The sequence below is a fragment of the Asterias amurensis genome, chromosome 2 (genome assembly GCF_032118995.1).
Source record: "Asterias amurensis chromosome 2, ASM3211899v1".
Classification (NCBI taxonomy): Eukaryota; Metazoa; Echinodermata; class Asteroidea; order Forcipulatida; family Asteriidae; genus Asterias; species Asterias amurensis.
The window spans coordinates 7,179,177-7,199,428 of NC_092649.1; the positions used below are offsets into that span (position 1 = coordinate 7,179,177).

At 39.3% G+C, this 20,252-nt stretch overlaps 1 protein-coding gene across 5 annotated transcripts in view; it reads left to right on the forward strand.

Annotated features, from left to right (window-relative positions):
* LOC139950646 (leucine-rich repeat serine/threonine-protein kinase 2-like) overlaps nt 1-20,252 on the forward strand; it is a 115,201-nt gene that overhangs the window by 33,504 nt on the left and 61,445 nt on the right. For all 5 annotated transcript variants that reach the window (XR_011787683.1, XM_071949449.1, XM_071949428.1 and 2 more), the window contains 11 exons: nt 1,322-1,450; nt 2,514-2,594; nt 2,977-3,122; nt 3,972-4,089; nt 5,009-5,109; nt 5,686-5,805; nt 7,174-7,273; nt 8,952-9,050; nt 10,507-10,767; nt 12,466-12,612; nt 15,260-15,430. Coding sequence is in view for 4 of the 5 variants with exons in the window: in XM_071949449.1 (XP_071805550.1) it covers nt 1,322-1,450; nt 2,514-2,594; nt 2,977-3,122; nt 3,972-4,089; nt 5,009-5,109; nt 5,686-5,805; nt 7,174-7,273; nt 8,952-9,050; nt 10,507-10,767; nt 12,466-12,612; nt 15,260-15,430 (1,473 nt within the window). In the remaining variant the exon portion in view is untranslated. The remainder of the gene's footprint in view (nt 1-1,321; nt 1,451-2,513; nt 2,595-2,976; nt 3,123-3,971; nt 4,090-5,008; nt 5,110-5,685; nt 5,806-7,173; nt 7,274-8,951; nt 9,051-10,506; nt 10,768-12,465; nt 12,613-15,259; nt 15,431-20,252) is intronic.

The window sequence follows — 20,252 nt, forward strand, 5'->3', positions numbered from 1 at the left end:
GCCGTGCCACCCATGTTTGATTCATTGATTACTTGAAAGATAGCCCTGAGCCCGCCAACCACACAACCAATCAGAGTATTGATTGACCTGCAGTGGATCCACTGAACCCCTATCAATAAGCCCACTCTTCTCTTACCTCTTCAGTCTCCTGACGATGACTAGAGCAAGCTTGTCGAAACGTTGAGACCAATTCAGAACTGACTCCGCGGCAGTACAGTTAATTACGATCCTATAAGCTAAAGTAGTAGTCCAAGTCTATTTTGTATACCATCTGCCCTGGTAATAGTTAAAAGCAGGACAGTTCTTTTCAGAACTGAGAAGTCTCCCGAACCTCCGATTATCTACTCCACGGCAGTAGAATAAAGCAAGACAGTTCTCTAAAGAACAACTCTACCTGGCAAGTAGATACACACATGGTGTTACCGCAAACCAAATATACTTGAAAGATGGCACAATACTAGCAGAGCTGCCAACTCTTATTGATTCTGCAGAAAGTTCCCTGAAAATAAACCAATCCAGGCCTTGAAATAATCCATGGCACCCCCCAGCAATAGACCGATCCAGTAGGCTCCGCCCACGACGCACGTGTGAGCAAGAACACGTGAGGCTCTCCAATGCCTTACTGCACAACTCTGCCGCGCGCCAAGATACGTGCATGCATGTCGGACCTTAGTGTCGGACCTTCGTTGCGTTGTGATTGGTCAATATGCAATGGGGCGGAGCTTAATGGATCGGTCTACTGCTGTGGTGGCCTGTGCTTTTGCTGTGATTCAATATCAGTTTACATTTTTCTCATAAAAGTGCACCTAACAACAGGAAGATTGCTGTGCCCCTTCAAGAGTGAAGTTCAAGACCTACAATCTTTCAATGTTCTTATTAACAGATTTAAAAAAAAATTGAAAATAAGTGTGGAAACTTTTTCCCTGTTTTGTTGAATGTTGTTCTAAATATTGCCTTGAATGCTGCAACAAAATCTCCCTGACTACAAGATGCAAATGTTGGCAACTCTGCACTAGTGGCTGTAAGTGAAAAGTCAACATAATACTCTTTATAGTAATAACAACTAATTCTTATATATGTAGCCCATTTTACAATAATGCATCAATGCACTTTACATTAGTGCCCTGGTCATTGGGCTAATGACAATCCTTTATAAACTTTCTCAGCTCCCTGGAGAGTATACAACCCTGAGCTGCTGTGGTGCTCAAAAGGCTTTATTAAACACAATATCAACCTCTACCCCTAGCAGGTTCCCATTTATACCCCATTAATCTTTATGTAATTTATTAAACATGAGTATTTTGTATACATCTTTCTGCAGACATTGTTCGTTACCAGTGCATGGTAGAAGGAATCCATGAGTTGATTTTACAGGGTATGATCAACAACCCTGATGAGAGTAGGATACAGGAGCTAGCCTTAGAAGCAATGGCCGTCCTCTCAACAGCTGGTGAGAATACATTCATTTCATTTCACTTTATTTGTGGTGTGTGTCGTGGCCTAGCGGAAGGGCACCAGACTCAAGCTCTTGTGTTTCTAATCAAGCGTAGTCCCACTTTACCTTTGTTAAAAGTGGGACTGTTAAACAGCGGCTACAGGATAATCTAAATATTTTAACTATTTCCTTTTTTGGCCAAACAAACATCGTAGATACCGATTTATAAGCATTTTACGCTTTTGCATTTAGTAATAAATAATTCAAGTCAAAAATGCACCTCTTCGCGCGGCTTTTTCAGCCGAGAATAAAAAACTGCTTGTCTATGATAATGATATGCAATGACCCTTTGACATCATTGGCGCATTTTCCCAATAGGGGTTGTACACAGTTCTCCAGCTTTGGCCAATTGAGGGCCCTATTTTCCACATCAAATTGTTTGACCTCACTTTTTTTTTAAATTTTGGCTTGGAGTGTTTCGGAGAAAAATCATTTTTACCATGTTTTAACGTGGCGTAAGAGACTCGTTATTTTTTTTTCTGTTTCCTATGGACTGCATAAATGTAACAACTATATATTTCTGAGCATTCTATAGCCAGCCTTTAAAGTGTCTTGAGTGTCACTGAGTGACGATTATGCGCGCTGTATAAGAAGCCACTATTATTAATATTATTGTTATTATTTATTCTGGTCGTCAGGCCAACCCTCTCAGAAAAATGACCTGAATCACTTTACTAGCCAAGAACTCAAGGTAGAGCAGAGAAGGAAGTTTCAGGTTTAGGCTTGGGAGGAAAACCTCAGAGAAATCCCACGTAGTCGGGTAGAGGCTGAAAACCCTATCCACGTAGTGCCCCTGGTGTGGTTCGACTTGGGGCCCTAGAGGTGGGAAACGAGGAAAGATACCACTACGCAAACCAAACCTCCTCAAGGTTTTAGTTTCTCACAAGAATATTCCTGAAGAAAATATTTACCAAACCTAACTATGTGATGAAATTGTCTTGGTTTAAAGACAAATATACTCATGAAGTGTAATCTTTCTAGATTTAAGCCAAACATTTATTTTCTTCTTGACATTCAGATGGTATGGCTGAGATACTGTGCGAGGCTGGAACGTTAGCACATACTGTAGAGACTATGGCAAGATACGGCCATTGTGAAGGTTGGTAGACATTTGTGTTCTAGATCAATTAAATCTCAAATTATTTAACATATTTTTCATGTATTTTTGAGAAAGAAATCTTCTTAAAAGGCTGCTTTATTTTTGAAGTTCTTCAAATTCTAATGTTTTCATTCTTTTGTTTCTTCTAATGTATAATTTATCAAGTAATAGATTACAAGGGAAACTGACTTGAAAAACGAAGCATGTTCGCCTATGGTTGCTTACGTTCGCCAACATTGGTGCCGCACAGCTTGTTCAACTCGAAATTCATGCCAAATGTTGCCAAATGTTGGTAAATGTTGGCAACGTTTGCGCAAGTGGACTGTACCCCCCTGTATGTAAAAAGTGGAAGTAATGTTTTTGGTTTGTCTTTATGCACCAGGTATTCAACAGAAAGGTAGCATTCTGCTGCAGGCGCTGGTAGCCGAGCAGAAATCCATTGACAATGTACCAGTTGCTAGACAGGTTGCCAAGGCTCTGGTTACTGCCATGAAGAAATTCCGGAGTGATCCTAACGTTCTTGCTGAGGTGAGATTGTCGTCTGCCAAACCTTGTGTGGTACCAAAAAAACACCATTTGTTTAGAAGCATTTCTTATGACAGAAAAAAATACCCCAAAAACACCATTTGTTTAGAAGCATTTCTTATGAAAGAAACTTTTAACTCTGAGAAGACCTGGGGCCTTTCTCAAACCTCAGCTTGGGCTCAGGCTCCAGGCACCGTGTGCAAAATACACGCTACTCCAAAATGCATGATATTAATGTCAAGCTGCGTTTCCACTGTGTGTGCAGTGGGTGGAGCCCAAGCTGGAGTAGGAGCCCAAGCTGAGGATTTGAGAAAGGCCCCTGGACTCTTTGAAGACTGTATGTGAAGCCAAGTCCAATTATTTAACCTTTGGTGGCATAAATCATTAGAGAAAAACCAGCTCAATGCAACTACTATGGCTTCTGGTGATCAGTGGAGCCAGTTTGTGTGAAGTGACCACGGCTTACTTTGGACTTACGTCACACTTACAAACAGTATTACAGCCAAGGACATTTTTATCATATATATTTGTCGCTAAGAAAAAGGGTTCGACCAGTGTGTCTGGCAGAGTGTTTACCTTTAATAATTTAAAGGCTGCAGTCAAGTGGAAGAAGAAGAATTCTGAAATCTACTCAATGGCTGTAGAATAAATTGCTGTTTTTTTTAATAGCGTAAATCTACTCCGTGGCAGAATAAGTCGTAAGAAAAGTTCTCAAGACCAACTCTATACATCAAAGTAGATTTATACACCCGGTGTTAACGCAAACCTTATATACAGCTCTATGACTATAGTCTTTGTGCTTAAATCTACTCTTGGAATAACTTAACTTTAATTGTGTTGAATTGTTTGCAGAGTTGTGTTGCGATGCAGTTGCTGGCAGAGACATCAGAGCAGATTGGTCACGTATTTGTAGAGAATGACGCTCATGAGGAGCTTTTCTACATCATTGAAACCTACGATCAGGACAAAGGTAAGAGCACTTGAATTCAGTTATTTTTTCCCCCGTTACATTTGTTTATTTATTTATTCTGGTTTTTAAAGCCAAGGTCTCTCAGAAAAGTGAACTAAAGGACTATTCTAGCCAAGAACACCATGAAGAAAGGAAAAGGAAGGAAGTTTCAGTTGAAGATGTGGAAAGGAAAACCCCAGAGAAACATTCCAGGGAAAACTGACGCAGTCAGGTTGGGATTGAAAATCCAATCCAACTAGTGCCCACTGGTGGAATTTGAACCAGTGTCCTAGAGGTGGTAGGCGAAGAAAGAAACAACTACGCCCCTGCCCACCATATTCACTGGTATCTGATAACACAATGACTATAAGTTTTGTACTTATTATAACTCGGGGCCTGGAATTAGACGAGGCCATGGAAGCCCTAGCCGGTCTCTTGAAAAGTTTCCCTTATACTTTAAAGTTTCATGGTGGAAGTGCCTTTTTTCAAAATGAAAATGGCTTTGCCCTCCATTGTAGTCAAGAGTGTAGATTTTTAGCAGATTAGCTGATTTTCCAATTGTTTATTACACTGTGCAAAGTTTTTTCACCATTTACTCTTTTATTCACAATAACAAAATTGCATATTTGTATGATTTTGAATCAAGCAAGATGGAGACGCTAGGAAAATTACAAGTAGTGTCTACCGGACAAAAACAAGGACAAGAAATTGCAGACTTTTATCTGAACTCAGGCTTTGTTTTGCCTGAAAAGTTTTTGTTATTTTCTTCAGCTTTGAAGAAATCCAGCTCTTTTACTGCATTAGTGCTGAGGACACTGTTCCCAAAAGCTCCTTGGAACCTGTTACTCCATGGGTTATCAAAAGGTGGACATGCCATTATTTCTTTGTACCTCTAATTTTTGGATCCTAACTTGAGACTTTTGTATTTCCTCTCTCCCAGTACTGATTGATCTAGCGTGTGAGTGTCTGTATGTTCTATGCTGGAAATGGGATTTCAAGAAGGAGATGCTTCTATGGGCTTGCAGACAGGACAAACTTAAGGTACTGGGAATTCACCTCCGCAAGTCTCAAACAGGCTTGAACTTTTTTTTGTTAAAGATCAACTTAAACAAAATTAATGTAATTGTTCTTTTGTGATAGAAAGGTACATGTAAACAAGCGGGTAATGATTACATATTATTAAGTAAAACACAATCAAAAAATATTTTTTGTTTTTACCCATATACACCGATGTGTTAGCACTGTATACTTAGTATTAACCCAAGCTCTGAGAAGAAAAACAATCCACAGGCATATTACTCGGGTGGAATTCGAACCCACGACCGTGGCAATTCTAGAGCAGTGTCATACCAACTAGTTTTCACAGAACTTGGGTAAGTACTGAGTATACAGTGCTAACACACATCGGTGTTATGGGTAAAAAACCAAAAATTAACATTCTTTACTTAACATCTATTAAACAATATAAAAAAATTCACAATGTACATAATAAAATGTGCAAAAGAAGCAAAAGTGTGCAGTTTGACTTTTCCCACATAAAAGTAAGAAAGTTTGCCGTGTTAATAAGTACCAGTGACCATTGGTACACAGGCGTAATAATGAGGTGTTTGCTTGCAGGGTGTGGATGTGTTGCTACAGCTCAGTGCTAATGTCAATGTTGGCCAAGGGAAGGAAACTCCACTGTGCATGGCTGTCCAAAGAGGCAACACGGACATGGTGAAACTCCTCCTCAAACAGGTAGGCCTATGCGGACATAATTCAAATATTCTTAATATCATGATTTATGTCGTTGCTTGATTTGATATTTGGGAGACCTGAAGGATGTTTGACAGAGGGGTCGATACCTCAGAATCAAGTTCTTATTCAATATTTTATGAGTAATTTTAGGCTTAATAAAGACAAATTTACTAGAGCAGGGGCCAATTTCATAGAGCTGCTTAAAGGAACACGTTGCCTTGGATCGGTCGAGTTGGTCTTTGAAAAGCGTTTGTAACCGTTTTTTACAAAATGCATATGGGTAGAAAGATGTTGTAAAAGTAGAGTACAATGATCCACACAAACATGCCTCGAAATTGCGTGGTTTTCCTTTTACCTCGTCGACTAACACGTCGGCCATTTATGGGGGTCAAAATTTTGACTCCCATAAAAGGCCGACCATGTTAGTTCGCACAGTAGAAGGAAAACCACGCAATTTCGAGGCAAACTTGTTTGGATCATTGTATTCTACTTTTAAAACATCTTTCCAACCATATGCATTTTATAAAAAACGGTTACAAACACTTTTGTTTTGACCAACTCGTCCGATCCAAGGCAACGTGTTCCTTTAAGCAAAGAATTTGCTTAAGTACGAAAATAGCTCGCTTATTTTACACATGTTACTGACCAAAATTTCATGCCATATACATTGCTTATGACTGGTATTTAGCTGTTGTTTACTTAACATAATAATTGAGTGGAGTCTTGGCCGGTAATCTGATTTTACTAAGCAAGGATTCTTTTGCTTAAGCAGCTCTATGAAATTGGGCCCTGGACTTGAACCTATGTGGTTTATTACTTGAACATGGAGGCTGCCAACATAGTGCTAGGTACATGTAGCTCAGTTGGTTGAGCGCTGGCTCATTAATCTGGAGGTCAAAGGTTCAATCAAGTCCCGCTCAAGTAAATTTGTCTTTGTCCAGCCAAAAGATTTTTATTTTATAAAATAAACTTGTCATCCATGTTGCGTAATTTGTTTTGACGGAGAAGTAAAGTAAAGTTGGGTCTTGAGCCAATGTGACTCATCAAGTCGATGTTTATATCCATTTTCACAAATGACCCGACGGAGAATAATTCTTTTCCCCCATGGACATGATACCAGTCAATCGCAGGTTACACACCAGATCTCACTAGTACCCATTTGGACTCCTGGGTACAGAGAAGCAATTGTGATAAAGTGCCTTACTCAAGGTCACAAGTGTCGCGACTGACCAGGATTTGAACTCACATTCTGTAAATTTGCTGAACTTGAGTCACGACGCTGTGGGCTTCTCTGCCAGGGCACCCTCGGCCACGACACGCTATAATTTCTTGAGATGGAGACTGAGTTTTATTTTTATATTTATTCAGGGAGTGAGTGACATCAACACAGCTTTACGTGTGAGTCTGGACCTTAAGCATAACATCATTACTGGTCTCTTACTTCAAAACATGGGCCATGATAAAGAAGGTACATTGTATGTTCGAAGGGTCTATGTACCTTTTCCTAACACAAATGACAGATTTACATTAAACTTACACAGTTTGAAGATTATTATAGTAGAAAGCTTCCCTTGAAATTTTACTTACTGAGGTGCTGTAGTTTCTGAGAAATGAGTTTAATAAATAATTTTCGTCTCAGTTTTAGCATGTAAAACGTATTAACCAGTTATGCTATGGTTTTGGTGTAATATCATAACTGATTAATGGGATTTTACATGCTAAAATAATTTTCGTCTTCCTGAGACAAAAAATATTCTGTGACTTGTTTTACTCATTTCTCAAAAACTACACAACCTCAGTTTTATAGTAATATGTGAAGGGAAGCTTTCCACTATCATTATCTTCAAACCCTGTAAGTTTAATGTCAATCTGTGGACATTTTGAAAAGATACCCAAATCCTTTAAATCAGAATCTTTGGTTTGGAGTTGAAAAACAAAAAATTACTGGAGCCCTTGCTTTACCAACTGAGCTCCCTAGCCCTCTGTCGGTGGTCTCTCTATTAGTCAATATCTGTGTTTGGGGGTGCCAGTCATAATCCATATATGGATAACAGTTGGCTACCGTGTAACCAGGGATCATTCCCCAAATTTATGATACAACCTGGGAAGTGTTAGCCAAGAGATCTCCTGTTTTAGATTTTAGACTTTTTTTTTTTTTTTTTTTTTTTTATTTATTTATATATAAACATAATCTAGTGAATTAATTTTTTCTCTGAGTTGAGGTGGTTCGGAAAGGAATCAATGGCTTTCTTTCTAACTCAACGCTTGAGTCCAACATTAATGTGACTTATCAGGTTTTTTTATCCTGATTTTAGGATTTTCTCAGAACTCCTTGAGCGTATAGATTTGTTTAACCCCTTAACGCCAGTATTACAGGCCTCAATGCCCTGCATACACGCATTCCGGAATAGATTAGCGGCCATAGCCGCCTTCCGCCTTCAAGGGGTTAATATAGAAGTGAACTCGTCACCAAAGGAAGAGGAGGGAAACCTGTAGTGTTGTGGTTCTGGAGATTCACACAGTTCAATCCATATTTGTATCATCTTGGAGGGTCTGGGTCTAGAATAAGGGGGAACCTGGGGTGCGTTCCACTCGCGCAAAACGAATCGCAAATGTTCACACAAACGTTGTTTGTCTTTGGAACGATTGGTGAGCATTAAGCGATGTCAATATGGCGGTGCCCTGAAATAAAGATGGCGCGCACCGTATTTAGTTTTTTTATTACATCAACTAATTAACTTTGTTATTTCAAATCTGCATTATCATCCACCGAAAATACAATGTAATTATGTTTGTGACAAAGAAATAATACCGAGTGCTTGTCCGCCATTTTAAAAACCACTCGCCAACACCTCAGAAGTATGTTTGTGTAAAGTTGCCAACGTTCGCCATTGGTGGTGGCACATAACTCGTTCCATTTGAAATTGTTGGCGAATGTGCGCAACTGTTGGCAACGTTTGCGCAAGTGGAACGCACCCCAGGTTCGAAAGCCATTTTTTAAAGGAATTTTCACATGTGGCAATTCTCGTCCCTGGTGTAAACAGCTGTGTTTGAATTCATATTTGTCTTTAATGATACTGATTTTTGTACATCTTGAGACAAACTCATCCATTTATTCTCTATTATTCTCTACATGATTCTTCCAGCCGGAGTTGTTACATGGAGTGGACTGAGGCTTACTACACTTCAACCATTATGGTTTTATCCAACATTTCTAGGTCAGACATCACCAACGCAAAAATCAGGTATGAACCATTGGTCTTACTGATCATCTCTTAGAACTTTACCTCTACAAAGTGCTTTAGTGGAGGTTATTGGAGTTCTGAAGCTTAAACAGCGGCTACAGAATGCTCAGAAATATAAAGTTGTTACATTTTTGTAATAGATGGAGTTCATAGGAAACAAAAAAAAACATATGACGAGTATCTTACCTCACGTTAAAACATGTTAAAAATGTTTTTTCCCCGAAACACTCTAAGCCAAAATTCTGAAAAACATGAGGTCAAACCAACCCGCGCGACAAAGGAATTTCGATGTCATTGGCGCTATTTGATGTGGTAAATAGCGCCCTTAGTTGGCCAAAGCTGGAGAACTGTGTACAGACCCAATTGGGGAAAATCGCCACTGATGTCAAGGGGTCATTGCATATCGTTATAATTGATAAGCTGTTTTTGACTCTCAGCTGAAAAAGACGCGCGGAGAGGTGCTTTTTTGGCTTGAAGTATTTTTTACCAAATGCAAATTTTAAGCTTAAATTGGTTATAAATCGTTATCTATGATGTCTTTTTGACAAACAAATGGAAATAGATTATCCCGTAGCCGCTGTTTAAACTTTACTCAACTGCAGAAGTCCAATTGTGCAAGATTTTTTGTGTACAGTGGTGGACTTCACAAAGACTAGTCTTGTCTTGAGGTAGGACGAGTTACTCAGGCTAACTTAGGACTAGTCTTAAGTTTCTAATATCTCCTAGGACTGATCCTCGGTTAGGACTAGTCCTAACTCTTTGTGAAATTGACCCCAGCTTACACAATAATTGTTGCTCAAATGATTTCATATTTACTACCATATGGACTGAGAACAAGACAGAAACGGGAACACAAAAGGTATTCATAGGGGAATTTGAAAGACTGGGGTGTTCCACAAGGAGTCTCTAAACATCTGTTAAGTCATGTCTGAATCTTCAGCTGTGACTATGGCTGTTGCTAGAGGCATCCTGTACTACAATGCTTGATGACGCAGTGACGGAGCTGTAGTCATAGCCGTAGCCACTTGTTATTTTGTGTTTTTATTTGTGTTCATAGTAATTGTTCAAACCAAAAGGGGTAGTAACAATAATAACTAACATTTTAATAAGGGAATGATAGGGTAGCTACTAGTTCTTTCACGGTCATTTAACACAGGCGTGGTCAAATTGCCATGTGATATAAATGCCCGAGCGGAAGGCGAGGGCTTTTATCACACGGCAATTCGACCATGCAAGGTTTTGCATGAAACGTCTTGCATCAAGACTAGCGTGGAGTCTTTGCTCAAAACTGGTTATAAACAAAGGTTTTAACACCCTCAGGTGCGCGCTCTCCACCAATAGGAATAGCGAAACTGTCTGAGGTGTTTATGAATGAACATTTAAAAAAGGAATTGTATATATATAACAACCTAATCTTGTTTAATGTGCCATATTCCTCTTCACCTTCGTCATCTAGCCATCTCCTCCTCTACTCATATCGCCAGCCGCATCAGACACACCAAGGAGAACAGAGCCAAGAGACGCCAAGAAGTCTTCAGTTTACTCAGACGCAGCGAGGTTGACGGTACATTCTGCTCCAACCTAGCGCCGGTGCTACATACCTCCTCACTTCACATCCTTGTCTCAGCAGACAGGGAGCTGGGCCCAGGTAGCCCACGCTCTAAGGGATCTACCGGATCCCAGATGGGTATCTCTGATGATGAAGGCACCCAGTCAGGTAAGGACGTCTTCACAGGGATCTGAAATAGCTGTCAAATATTTACACAACACATGTGATCTTGATTTATTGTCATTTGTCGTAATGCTTTTGTTTTGATGTTGGCGTCGAAGGCTAACCAAACTATGGAGCCCTGCGTAGCACACTTGGAAGGTGCAAATGAAGAAGGACCCCAGGTGGTGGAATTCATTGAGGTTGATTTGATAGAACCCAGTCGGGAAAAACTACTTTCATTTATAGATAATTTGCAGTCCGGGATGCAACCCTGTGCTCATTGAGCCCATTTGAGCCCTTTTCACACTCTATCTCTTATCGCTGTGGAATTCATCTTTGGATAGGCCCAGGGAGTTGTTGTATCCCTCAGAGCACAATTTAAATTGTTCTTGCCTAGGTCCCTATTCCATGGGGCTCCGGTTTTGCATTTCAAGAATACCCTTGGGATTTTACCCCCTTACCCTACTCTGTGGTAAGCCCATTGGCTGGAGTAGATCAGATGTAAAGCACTCTACATGTAGGCCCTGGTGGATTGCATTCATTTTGAGTGTTAAGAGAGTCTTAGATGAATACCCTTTTGTAGATAATACCAAGATGGTCTTGTGCGGATGAGACCCAGTTGGGTATACACTCCAAGAAAGTGGTGAACGTACATGTAGATGGCCCTGTGTGCACAGTCCTGTGCACAGTCTTGATGGCCCTGTGTGCACAGTCTTGATGGCCCTATGTGCACAGTCCTGTGCACAGTCCTGATGGCCCTGTGTGCACTGTCCTGTCTCACTCATTGTAGACATGTTTGTAGTGAAATCATTCCATATGTAGCTTCTTACTAGGTTTATATTATTGCTTCCAAATCCAGTTAAAGCTTTTAGTAAACATGGCTCTGTTAATTAAAACATACTTACATGTAGTTTATTGTTCTATCAAACGGTTCTGTCAGACAAATTTTTCAAATGACAGTTACTAAGAGAGGTCTACGGTAACACAATGTGGATACTTCTTTTGAGTAGCGTTGGTTCTGAAAAGAACCGGTGGTTAACGACTCAACGTTTCGATCAGTATGCTCCGATCCTGTTCAGGAGAATGCTGGACTCTGTTGCTGGATGCTGCTTAAGTAGTTGGCTCAGTGGTGCGCGAAGGCAGGGACTGGATAAGCTGGGCTTATGTGAATTATGTAGGCTACAGCTGGCACTTAACTGAAACCCACACTCCCTGCCCACTCCAAGTGCAAAATGTTAATCAGGGAAGAAGATGGGACCTAGAGGACACTGAGAGTGTAGATGACCCAAAGAGGGGTTAGAGTGGGTTAGGAGTGTGTGCTCACTGAACTGAATCAGTCAATGACAAGTACAAGGAAGGAGATGGAACTTAGAGGATGACCCAAGGCTAAGGGTAGGGGGTTAGAGTGGGTAGGGAGTGTGTGCTCACTGAATTGAACAGTTGATGACAAGCACAGAAGGAGAGGGAACCTAGAGGAGACTGAGGGTATAGACACACTAATTCACATGGTGTTACCGCAAACCTCCCTTAGTTATACTTCCACCATGCAAAGTTTCAAATCCTACAAATGACAGTCATCATTTATGGATACAAACTGGTTTAATGCTATAATAACTTTCTTGCTTTTTTCTATCACTGCATCTTATACACTGCTTTGCCTTTAATCACAATCACCCCCTCCTCCCCTCCCCTGCCGCAAAGCAGCTTTGACAGATGAGTCTGTTTTCACCTATGCTCAAAATGGAGACGCCAGCACCCGCAGCACTGATCCTGTCCTGGTGGAAGCTCAGGACCAAAGCCAGCCTATATCTGCCCGCTCTCGCTACCACGAACGGTCCAGGAGTCTAAATGGTATGTTGCCCTCTTGTGACTTAAGTGTCACTAAAAATGGTGGAGGATTGATAACAAAAAGTGTTGTCTTATCACCTTTGTGGTTCCTTGCACAAATTGTTCAAAACAGTTCAATTTTTATTCCTCTACGTAAACTTAGTAAACACACAGCATTACAAATTGAAAAAATGTTCAAAGTTAAATGTTTATTTGAGTTTTTTGGGAAATTTGAAAACTAACTTTCATAAAGTACTGTGGGAAACTTGAAGACTAACTTCCATTTTATACTCGTCCGAGTTTTCTTGCTTTTTGCATCCTCCCTTATTTCCCATTATTCCTTCAACTCGTTGAGATTTGTAACCTCTCAAATTTTAGTATATCATGTAGCAGTGATCTTATAGACAGAGCACTTTACTTCTGCCTAAAATGCAAACTTGAAAGAATCGCAGACAACAAAAAGTTGACATTATCTCCATAGCCTGGCAACCTTTTTAAGTCAGACTGTGGCTGTTGCTAAGGACGTCCTATACTTCAAATGTGATGACTTGCTGATCGAGCTGTAGCCCCTAATTCAAACTCGGCTTCATTGTACTTCCAAGTGTACTTGGAGAGTGGTATCCAGGCTACACTTTTTCTAAAGCTAGTTTAGTAACAACGTCGTAGCAGATTGTAGAGGTGGGCTCATTATGGAAAGACAGGAGAATCTTTTAGCATCATTAGGTTTTCTTTGAAACTAACACTCCATGCCAATTAACACATTAGAGCACTGACAATTTGGCTGACAGCATTAAATTGTACTTTTTGAATTTTTATTTGCAGAGAGGAGCTCCTAGGTCAAATTTAGTTGTGTGATGCACTCCCTGTCATCTAGATAGAATCCTTACTAAAATGGGAAAACATTTCAAAAAAAATCTCCAGCCTCATGTTAAAATGTGATTTTTTCTTTTTTGATTTTGAACAAGTTTGTTACCCTTTTAGAGGAAAATTTGAAACATAAAAAGAAAATGGTTTTTGGGGTTGAACAAAGAATTGACTAGAGTGGGATTCGAACCATGACTTCTGGATTAACATGCCGGCGCTCTACCAAATGAGCTATCTAGCCCTATATTGGCGGTGTCCCTATTTTGTCAGTATCTTTGTTCGGGGGTGCCAGTCAGAAGCCATATGTACAACCCAGGTTGTATCGTAGTTTGGGTGTGATCCCTGGCAACACGGCAGTTAACGGTTGTATGGCTTCTGACTGGCACCCCCGAACAAAGATATTGACAAAATAGGGACACCACCAATATAGGGCTAGATAGCTCAGTTGGTAGAGCGCCGGCACGTTAATCCGGAGGTTCGAATCCCACTCTAGTCAATTCTTTGTTCAACCCTAAAAACCATATACAAATTTGCCCAGTCAGTTTCCCTTGTGATTTACATTGATATATAAAAATAAAATGGCGCAATAAAAAAACAAATGGGTCTGTAAATAGCAAAGGGAAAGTTTGTGTCAGTCAAAAGGACAAATTCAAAGTCGTTTTGATGGGAAACCATACAAATTTTGGAGTGTACTTAACATTTGGTATACAAGAATATACAGACCCATATATTATTTGAAATGTGTCTTCGTTTCAACATGGCATCCTTTTTTTCTACTTAATGAAAAATGTGTGCATCATAAAACTGAATATGTCATTCATGAGTCCCTTATTAAACAGCACTTGATTTACCTTTAGATAAATGAAATAATGATGAGTTCAGAGCTTGGCGTTTTGCCAAGGTGTTGTCATTTGACCCTGTGTCTAAAAAAGTAATGATGTACTTATTTGTTTTGCTGCAGAAAAAAAAATGGTTTTCATGGAAAAATGAAACTACTAAAACTATTGAAATATGGTTCCTCTGATTCACACTAAAAATTACTGACCAATCGTTGTGTTTTAAAAGTCCCTTTGAGCTGTCTTTTGAAACTATTTGTAGAGTATTTAGTAAACATACATTCCCAGCTGACTCTGAACTGACTTATTTCACTTATCTCTAGGTCCAAGTTTCATAGAGCTGCTGAGTCAAAATATTCCTGCTTACCAAATTTGCTCGGTTAACTAAAATTAGGAGGGAACCCGTGATAATTATCGGTAGTTTAAGTTACACAGTATTTTGGCAGGTAACCTAACTTTGCTTATTAGCAGCTCTATGTACTTGGTGCCAGGTAAGCGATGCTTTGAATAACTGATGCTTTTAATTATTTCTTGGTTTCCACTGGCATTTCAGATCAATCTTATATAATAATGATATTATTAATCGTGGAAAGAAATCAGAGAAATATATGGAACCCTCCAGTTTATTGATCATTCAAATATTATAAAGGATCGTGGTAGTTTTAACAATTCTGATATCATGTGATGATTTCATTTTAAGCAGTACACAGTAAACCCTATTACTCTACCTCATACATATTCATGATAAAAAATGCTGGACAAAATCGTTCTCTGAAATCGATAACCATCTTTTGCATCAGCAAGAGCTTGCCCAAAAGCAGATGGTTATTTTGTTTTGAGTGATCAGTAAACTGGAAGGTTGAACTTGACTTTGATTGAAGAGTGCAGATTGAGTTTGAAATCCAGTGGGAACATGAAGAAATGAGTGGCTTGGCTCCAAATTGACTAACATTTGCATCCTCTTTGTGAAGACCCTGAGTTTGCTCGCTTCACCAAGGTCCGTCATCGACAACGTTCAGCGAGTGAGATGGATATGTTACGTAAGGTGTCTCACAGCTTTGTGCCTTGGCGTAGATCACTGAGTAGCGCCAACCTGCCGATTAATCCTGATGACCCACGCTGTCTTGAGAGTCTACAGCGAGGTATTCAAGCCACGTTGTGTGCGTGTACAAAGTCGTGGGTCACGCCACTAACTGACATCTGGGTTGAAAATCACAAATGTTTTCACAAAATTTTTGTTGGCACAGATTATTGATGTGTTCATTACTTTAAAAATTTTCAAAAGTTTCAAAACCTAACACACGCATAATTTTCCTACTCTGGTCTGATTTCCCAATTGTTTTACCCTAGGAAATATCAGAAAAACTGTGATAAAATAGCCTTAAAAAACATTCATAAATACCTCAGACAGTTTCGCTATTCCTATTGGTGGAGAGCGCGTCACGTGGGTGTGTATAAACCTTTGTTTATGACCAGTAAAAAGTGTTGAAACATGGGCGTGACACACGAGTTTGCACCTGTTCTTATAAGACAGTTTCTTCATTCCTATTGGTCGAGAGCAACAGCTGAAGCAGTTGTTCCACATCACGCAATACGCGCGACGCGCACAGCATTCCCTTAGAAGGAGTTGTTTACCCGAGGGCGGCGGAGGGCTTTACCATTTCATAGCTGGAGGGGTGTTGTGTTGAAAGAAATCCTTGAACAATTAAAATTGCTGCATTTATTTTACTTTTTGACCAAAAAGTGTTGATGTTTTTTGACCAAAAAGGCATTTATGAATGGAAATCAAAGTGTGTTGAATCGGTTCAACTAGTGGTTTAAACCCGCCGATGCCTGGTTCTTGATAATTTACCTCGACTTCGTCTCGGTAAAATTATCAAGAACCAGGCCTCGTTGGGTTTAAACCACTAGTTGAAAACCTCTTCACCACACATTGATTCCCTTATTAAACCCCTACATCATGTTAACAATATATTAGCCCTATGCTCAATTGTTTTACTTTTTTCCAATGACCAATTACCTGATACAACTATGAAGCGACATATGCATTATTTTGTATATAACACTCGGTATGCACGCCTTGCTTCTCATTTTCACAAAGTGATGAAAGTAGTTGCAAGATTGAAAACACGGTGACAGTTCTGTGCTATAATGACATATTGGTATTTCAATTTCCGTAAAAATTTCCGTAATCAGCTCAACAGCAGGAAAATGAAAAAATAGTTCAACTTCAAGCGTGGTTTTGTTTTTAGACAAAGAGTTTGGACTGAGGTGCACACCATATGTCTGTTTGTAGCGTGGCCGACGATGTATTACCTGAATGCGTGTGTGTGTGTGTGTTTGCATGTTGGGGTGTTTGCGCGTTTGCTTGTCAGGACACAGCATCTAGATTTAATGGACCTTTATTCCCCTGCAGCCAGCTTTGTTTTATAGTCTGTGGTCAAGACTTTATAAATGCTAGGTGGCAGCAGAATTACAGATGGTAAAGATTGTGCTGGCATCACATGCAGCAATTCTGCCCATGTTCAGCCATTTTTGTAAAGGTATGGTGTGGGTCTAATACCATAAAGCTTGTTTACAACTTGGTGGACTTATATATTAAATGTCGCAACCAAAATTTATCAAGCGTGTTGCTATCTGGTGAAGTGGGACAATGCTCTCTTATTAATATGATTTTAAATGTGAGCTCGCATTCTGGCATATCGAATGATTCGAGCGCTGGTGTTTCTTATCAGCAGAGTGTGGGTTCGAGTCCGGTTGTGACACTTGCATCATTAAGGAAGATTCACAACCGTAAATGCTTTGTCCTTTGAATGGGACATTAAGCTGTAGGTTCAGTGGACTAGGATTGGTAGTGCATGTACTGGGCCCAATTTCATACAGCTGCTAAGCACAAAAATTTGCTGAGCATGAAATTTCTTCCCTGATATAAACAGGATTAACATCCAAATTTCCATTGGTTGCACATTGCTTGTTACTGGTATTCAGCTGTTGTTTGCTTGTTCTGAAAATCACGTGGAAATTTGGTTGGTAATCTTGTTTTTATCAAGGAAGAAATTTCATGCTAAGCAAACTTGTGTGCTAAGCAGCTCTATGAAATTGGGCCCAGGAACCCAGAGCACTTATGGAAGAGTAGTGGTTAACCCTGGTGTTTCTGGTTCACATAGCAAGCACCCTTGTATACAGGTTTCTTCGGGCTTGCGAGCTACAATGATTATGAGGAATTTTTTATATAGGAATTTTTTATTTCAATACCAGAATTAAGATAATAATAATAATAACATTAATCTGGGTGTTCTGTCATGACTGCAGCATATTGTACATATAAATCTGTACTAAATGCAGCAAATATTGCTGCCACTGCTAGGGCGCTGGCAGCACAAGGTTCTGTACACAAAGTTTTAAAAACATCATTTTCTTTTTGAGTTTTTATGTGAATGTGTATGTTTGGATTGGTCTATACTGTACTTGGGGATTTAATTTTGTTTGACAACTGCCTCCAGAGATGGAAGTAAATTTGGTCCAAAAGTTGATCTAACCATTAATACTATGTAGGGTAACTCAGTGCATGAAAGTGATGTTTTGTGGACGTTTGCATGTTTCATTGTTTCATTGTTTATTTTGATAATTCACAAGTAACTGCACACTAATATATTGCACTGCATGATAACTGTTGGGTACACCATAACCAACCAAACAACCAAACAAACTGCAAAACCTCATTGATGCATGAAATAACAATGCACACAACATTAAGATCTAAACTTGTGACTAGAGTTACATGTATGTAGCAGGTTTTAGCAAGTTTTAATTCCTTGCAAACCAGTGAAATTTGCTTATTTTAAGCTTGGATTCATTTGCATAAAGGGTAGGGTCACACTTTGCTGACTTGTTATAAAGATGAGAGAGAAAAGTTAGTGGCCTTACATTTTGACTCTAGCAGAGTGTTTTTTTTCGAAGGCTAAAACTGGCAACACAACAAACATAGATAGATAAAAAAGCAGTCAAGTGGAACTTGATGATAGAGATGAAAGCACACAGAGACGACAGGGGATGAACAAAGAAGAATCTAACTTTAAGAGATGTTAAATTCGCATCGGGGATAAAGAATATTAATTTTGTTTTTTACCCATACACCGATGTGTGTTAGCACTGTATACTGAATACTTTCCCGAGTCCTGTGAAAAAATATCACAGGTATATTACTCGGGTGGGATTCGAACCCACGACCTTTGCAATTCTAGAGTGTCTTACCGACTTGACTACCGAGGTTGCCCGGTAGCTAGAGGCAGTTTGAATCCTATGTTTTGGCAGGGGGTACCGCAACGATATAACAAAATTATTTTGTCGGAAGTGCCTCCGTATTAATAAAAGTGTGTCAACAAATTTAGTCTCCAAAGATTGCTAAAGGTGCCATTTGGAGTTTCAAATTTCTGTGGTGTCCGTTTGTGAATGCTGCAAAAATATTGCAATTCTGTTGAGTATTGAAGAATACTTTACCTATAATACAATGAGATAAATCTTTTTCTTATTGTTGTTGAAATTAGAACAGTACAAATAATAAAACGTACATTTTTTATAATAAAATGTGAATTTTGTTATAATAAAATGTACACTTTTTTTCTTCAAGCTCCGATGTTACAATATCCATAAACCTGGCCCACTGGCCGCCACAGCCCAAAGCGTCAGTTAGTGGACACAAAGTACACCCTAAGTATAAGTGCCACTATATGCTAAACAGCTTTAATATGAAATTTTGCCAAGTTGAATTGATAACAAGAACTTAAGAAGAAAGGCAAACAAACCACAAAATATTTACATCTGATATGTATACTATAAAGATAATCATTCAAAACACCAGTATATACATTGGGTGAGGATGCTCAATTTGGCTAGGGGTACAATCTCCATAAAAATGTTAATTTTCTTTCTCTGGACTTTGTGGGAAACTTTGAGCAAAGATGCATTTATGGAATTACAGGTTTCTTGATACTGTGAATAAATTGGTATGTATTGTACTGCTTGAATTCAGAACTTCCCTCTTATTACCTGACATTAAGATTCTTAGCTAATAACAGTGTGATGACCTGGAATTCACTAGGTAGGTAGTAATAACTGGGTTGGTGGCTGGCGGCTGTTAATAGACCTTTCTTTTGCAACGTCACAGCCTGAGTTTTTGCCAACCCAAGTTTGACAATTATGGGAAGCGATAAATTCAAATCAAAAATAGAGATTCTTAGCTAACTAATAACAGTGCGATGACCTGGAACTCACTAGGTAGTAATAACTGGGTTGGTGGCTGGCGGCTGTTAATAGACCTTTCTTCTGCAACATCACAGCCTGAGTTCTTGCCAACCCAGGTTTGACAATTATGGGAAGTGATAAATGCAAATCAAAAATAGGTCACTACTGTTTGTAACAATGTATACAAATATTCAAACATTGTGTTGATTTTGTTGAAAACAAAACAACTAGTTATGGGTGGTATTTTATTTAATTGAAAGTTTGCAGAAAATATTGAATTTGGTTAAAACATCTGTTAATACGATTGATTATTTTACTAACATTCGGCCGTCCATGCCAACCTGGGGGGATTGTTTCTCAACAAAAAAAAGGTCTTAAGACCACCGATGAAGGCAGGATCCATTCCTTAGGCTGTTCAAGTTTTGCGTGACATCTAGTCGTCTCTTACACATAAGTAACTAGTTATGCATATTTTTCAAGAACCAGACATGCGCATCGAAAATTAACAATACCAGAAATATTATGGTTGGTGTTCGGCTTTATGCTAGTATTGGTTTCCAGCTACCTCTTATTGATCATTGTTTGCGCGTTCAGGCATACAGAAGGTATGCGCGACATGCCGCACCTAAATCTCTTTTCAAGTTTCAAAATAGAAATATGCATAAAGAGAGCAGTTGATTCGATAGCTCCTTACACACTTTATATAACATGTGGATACAT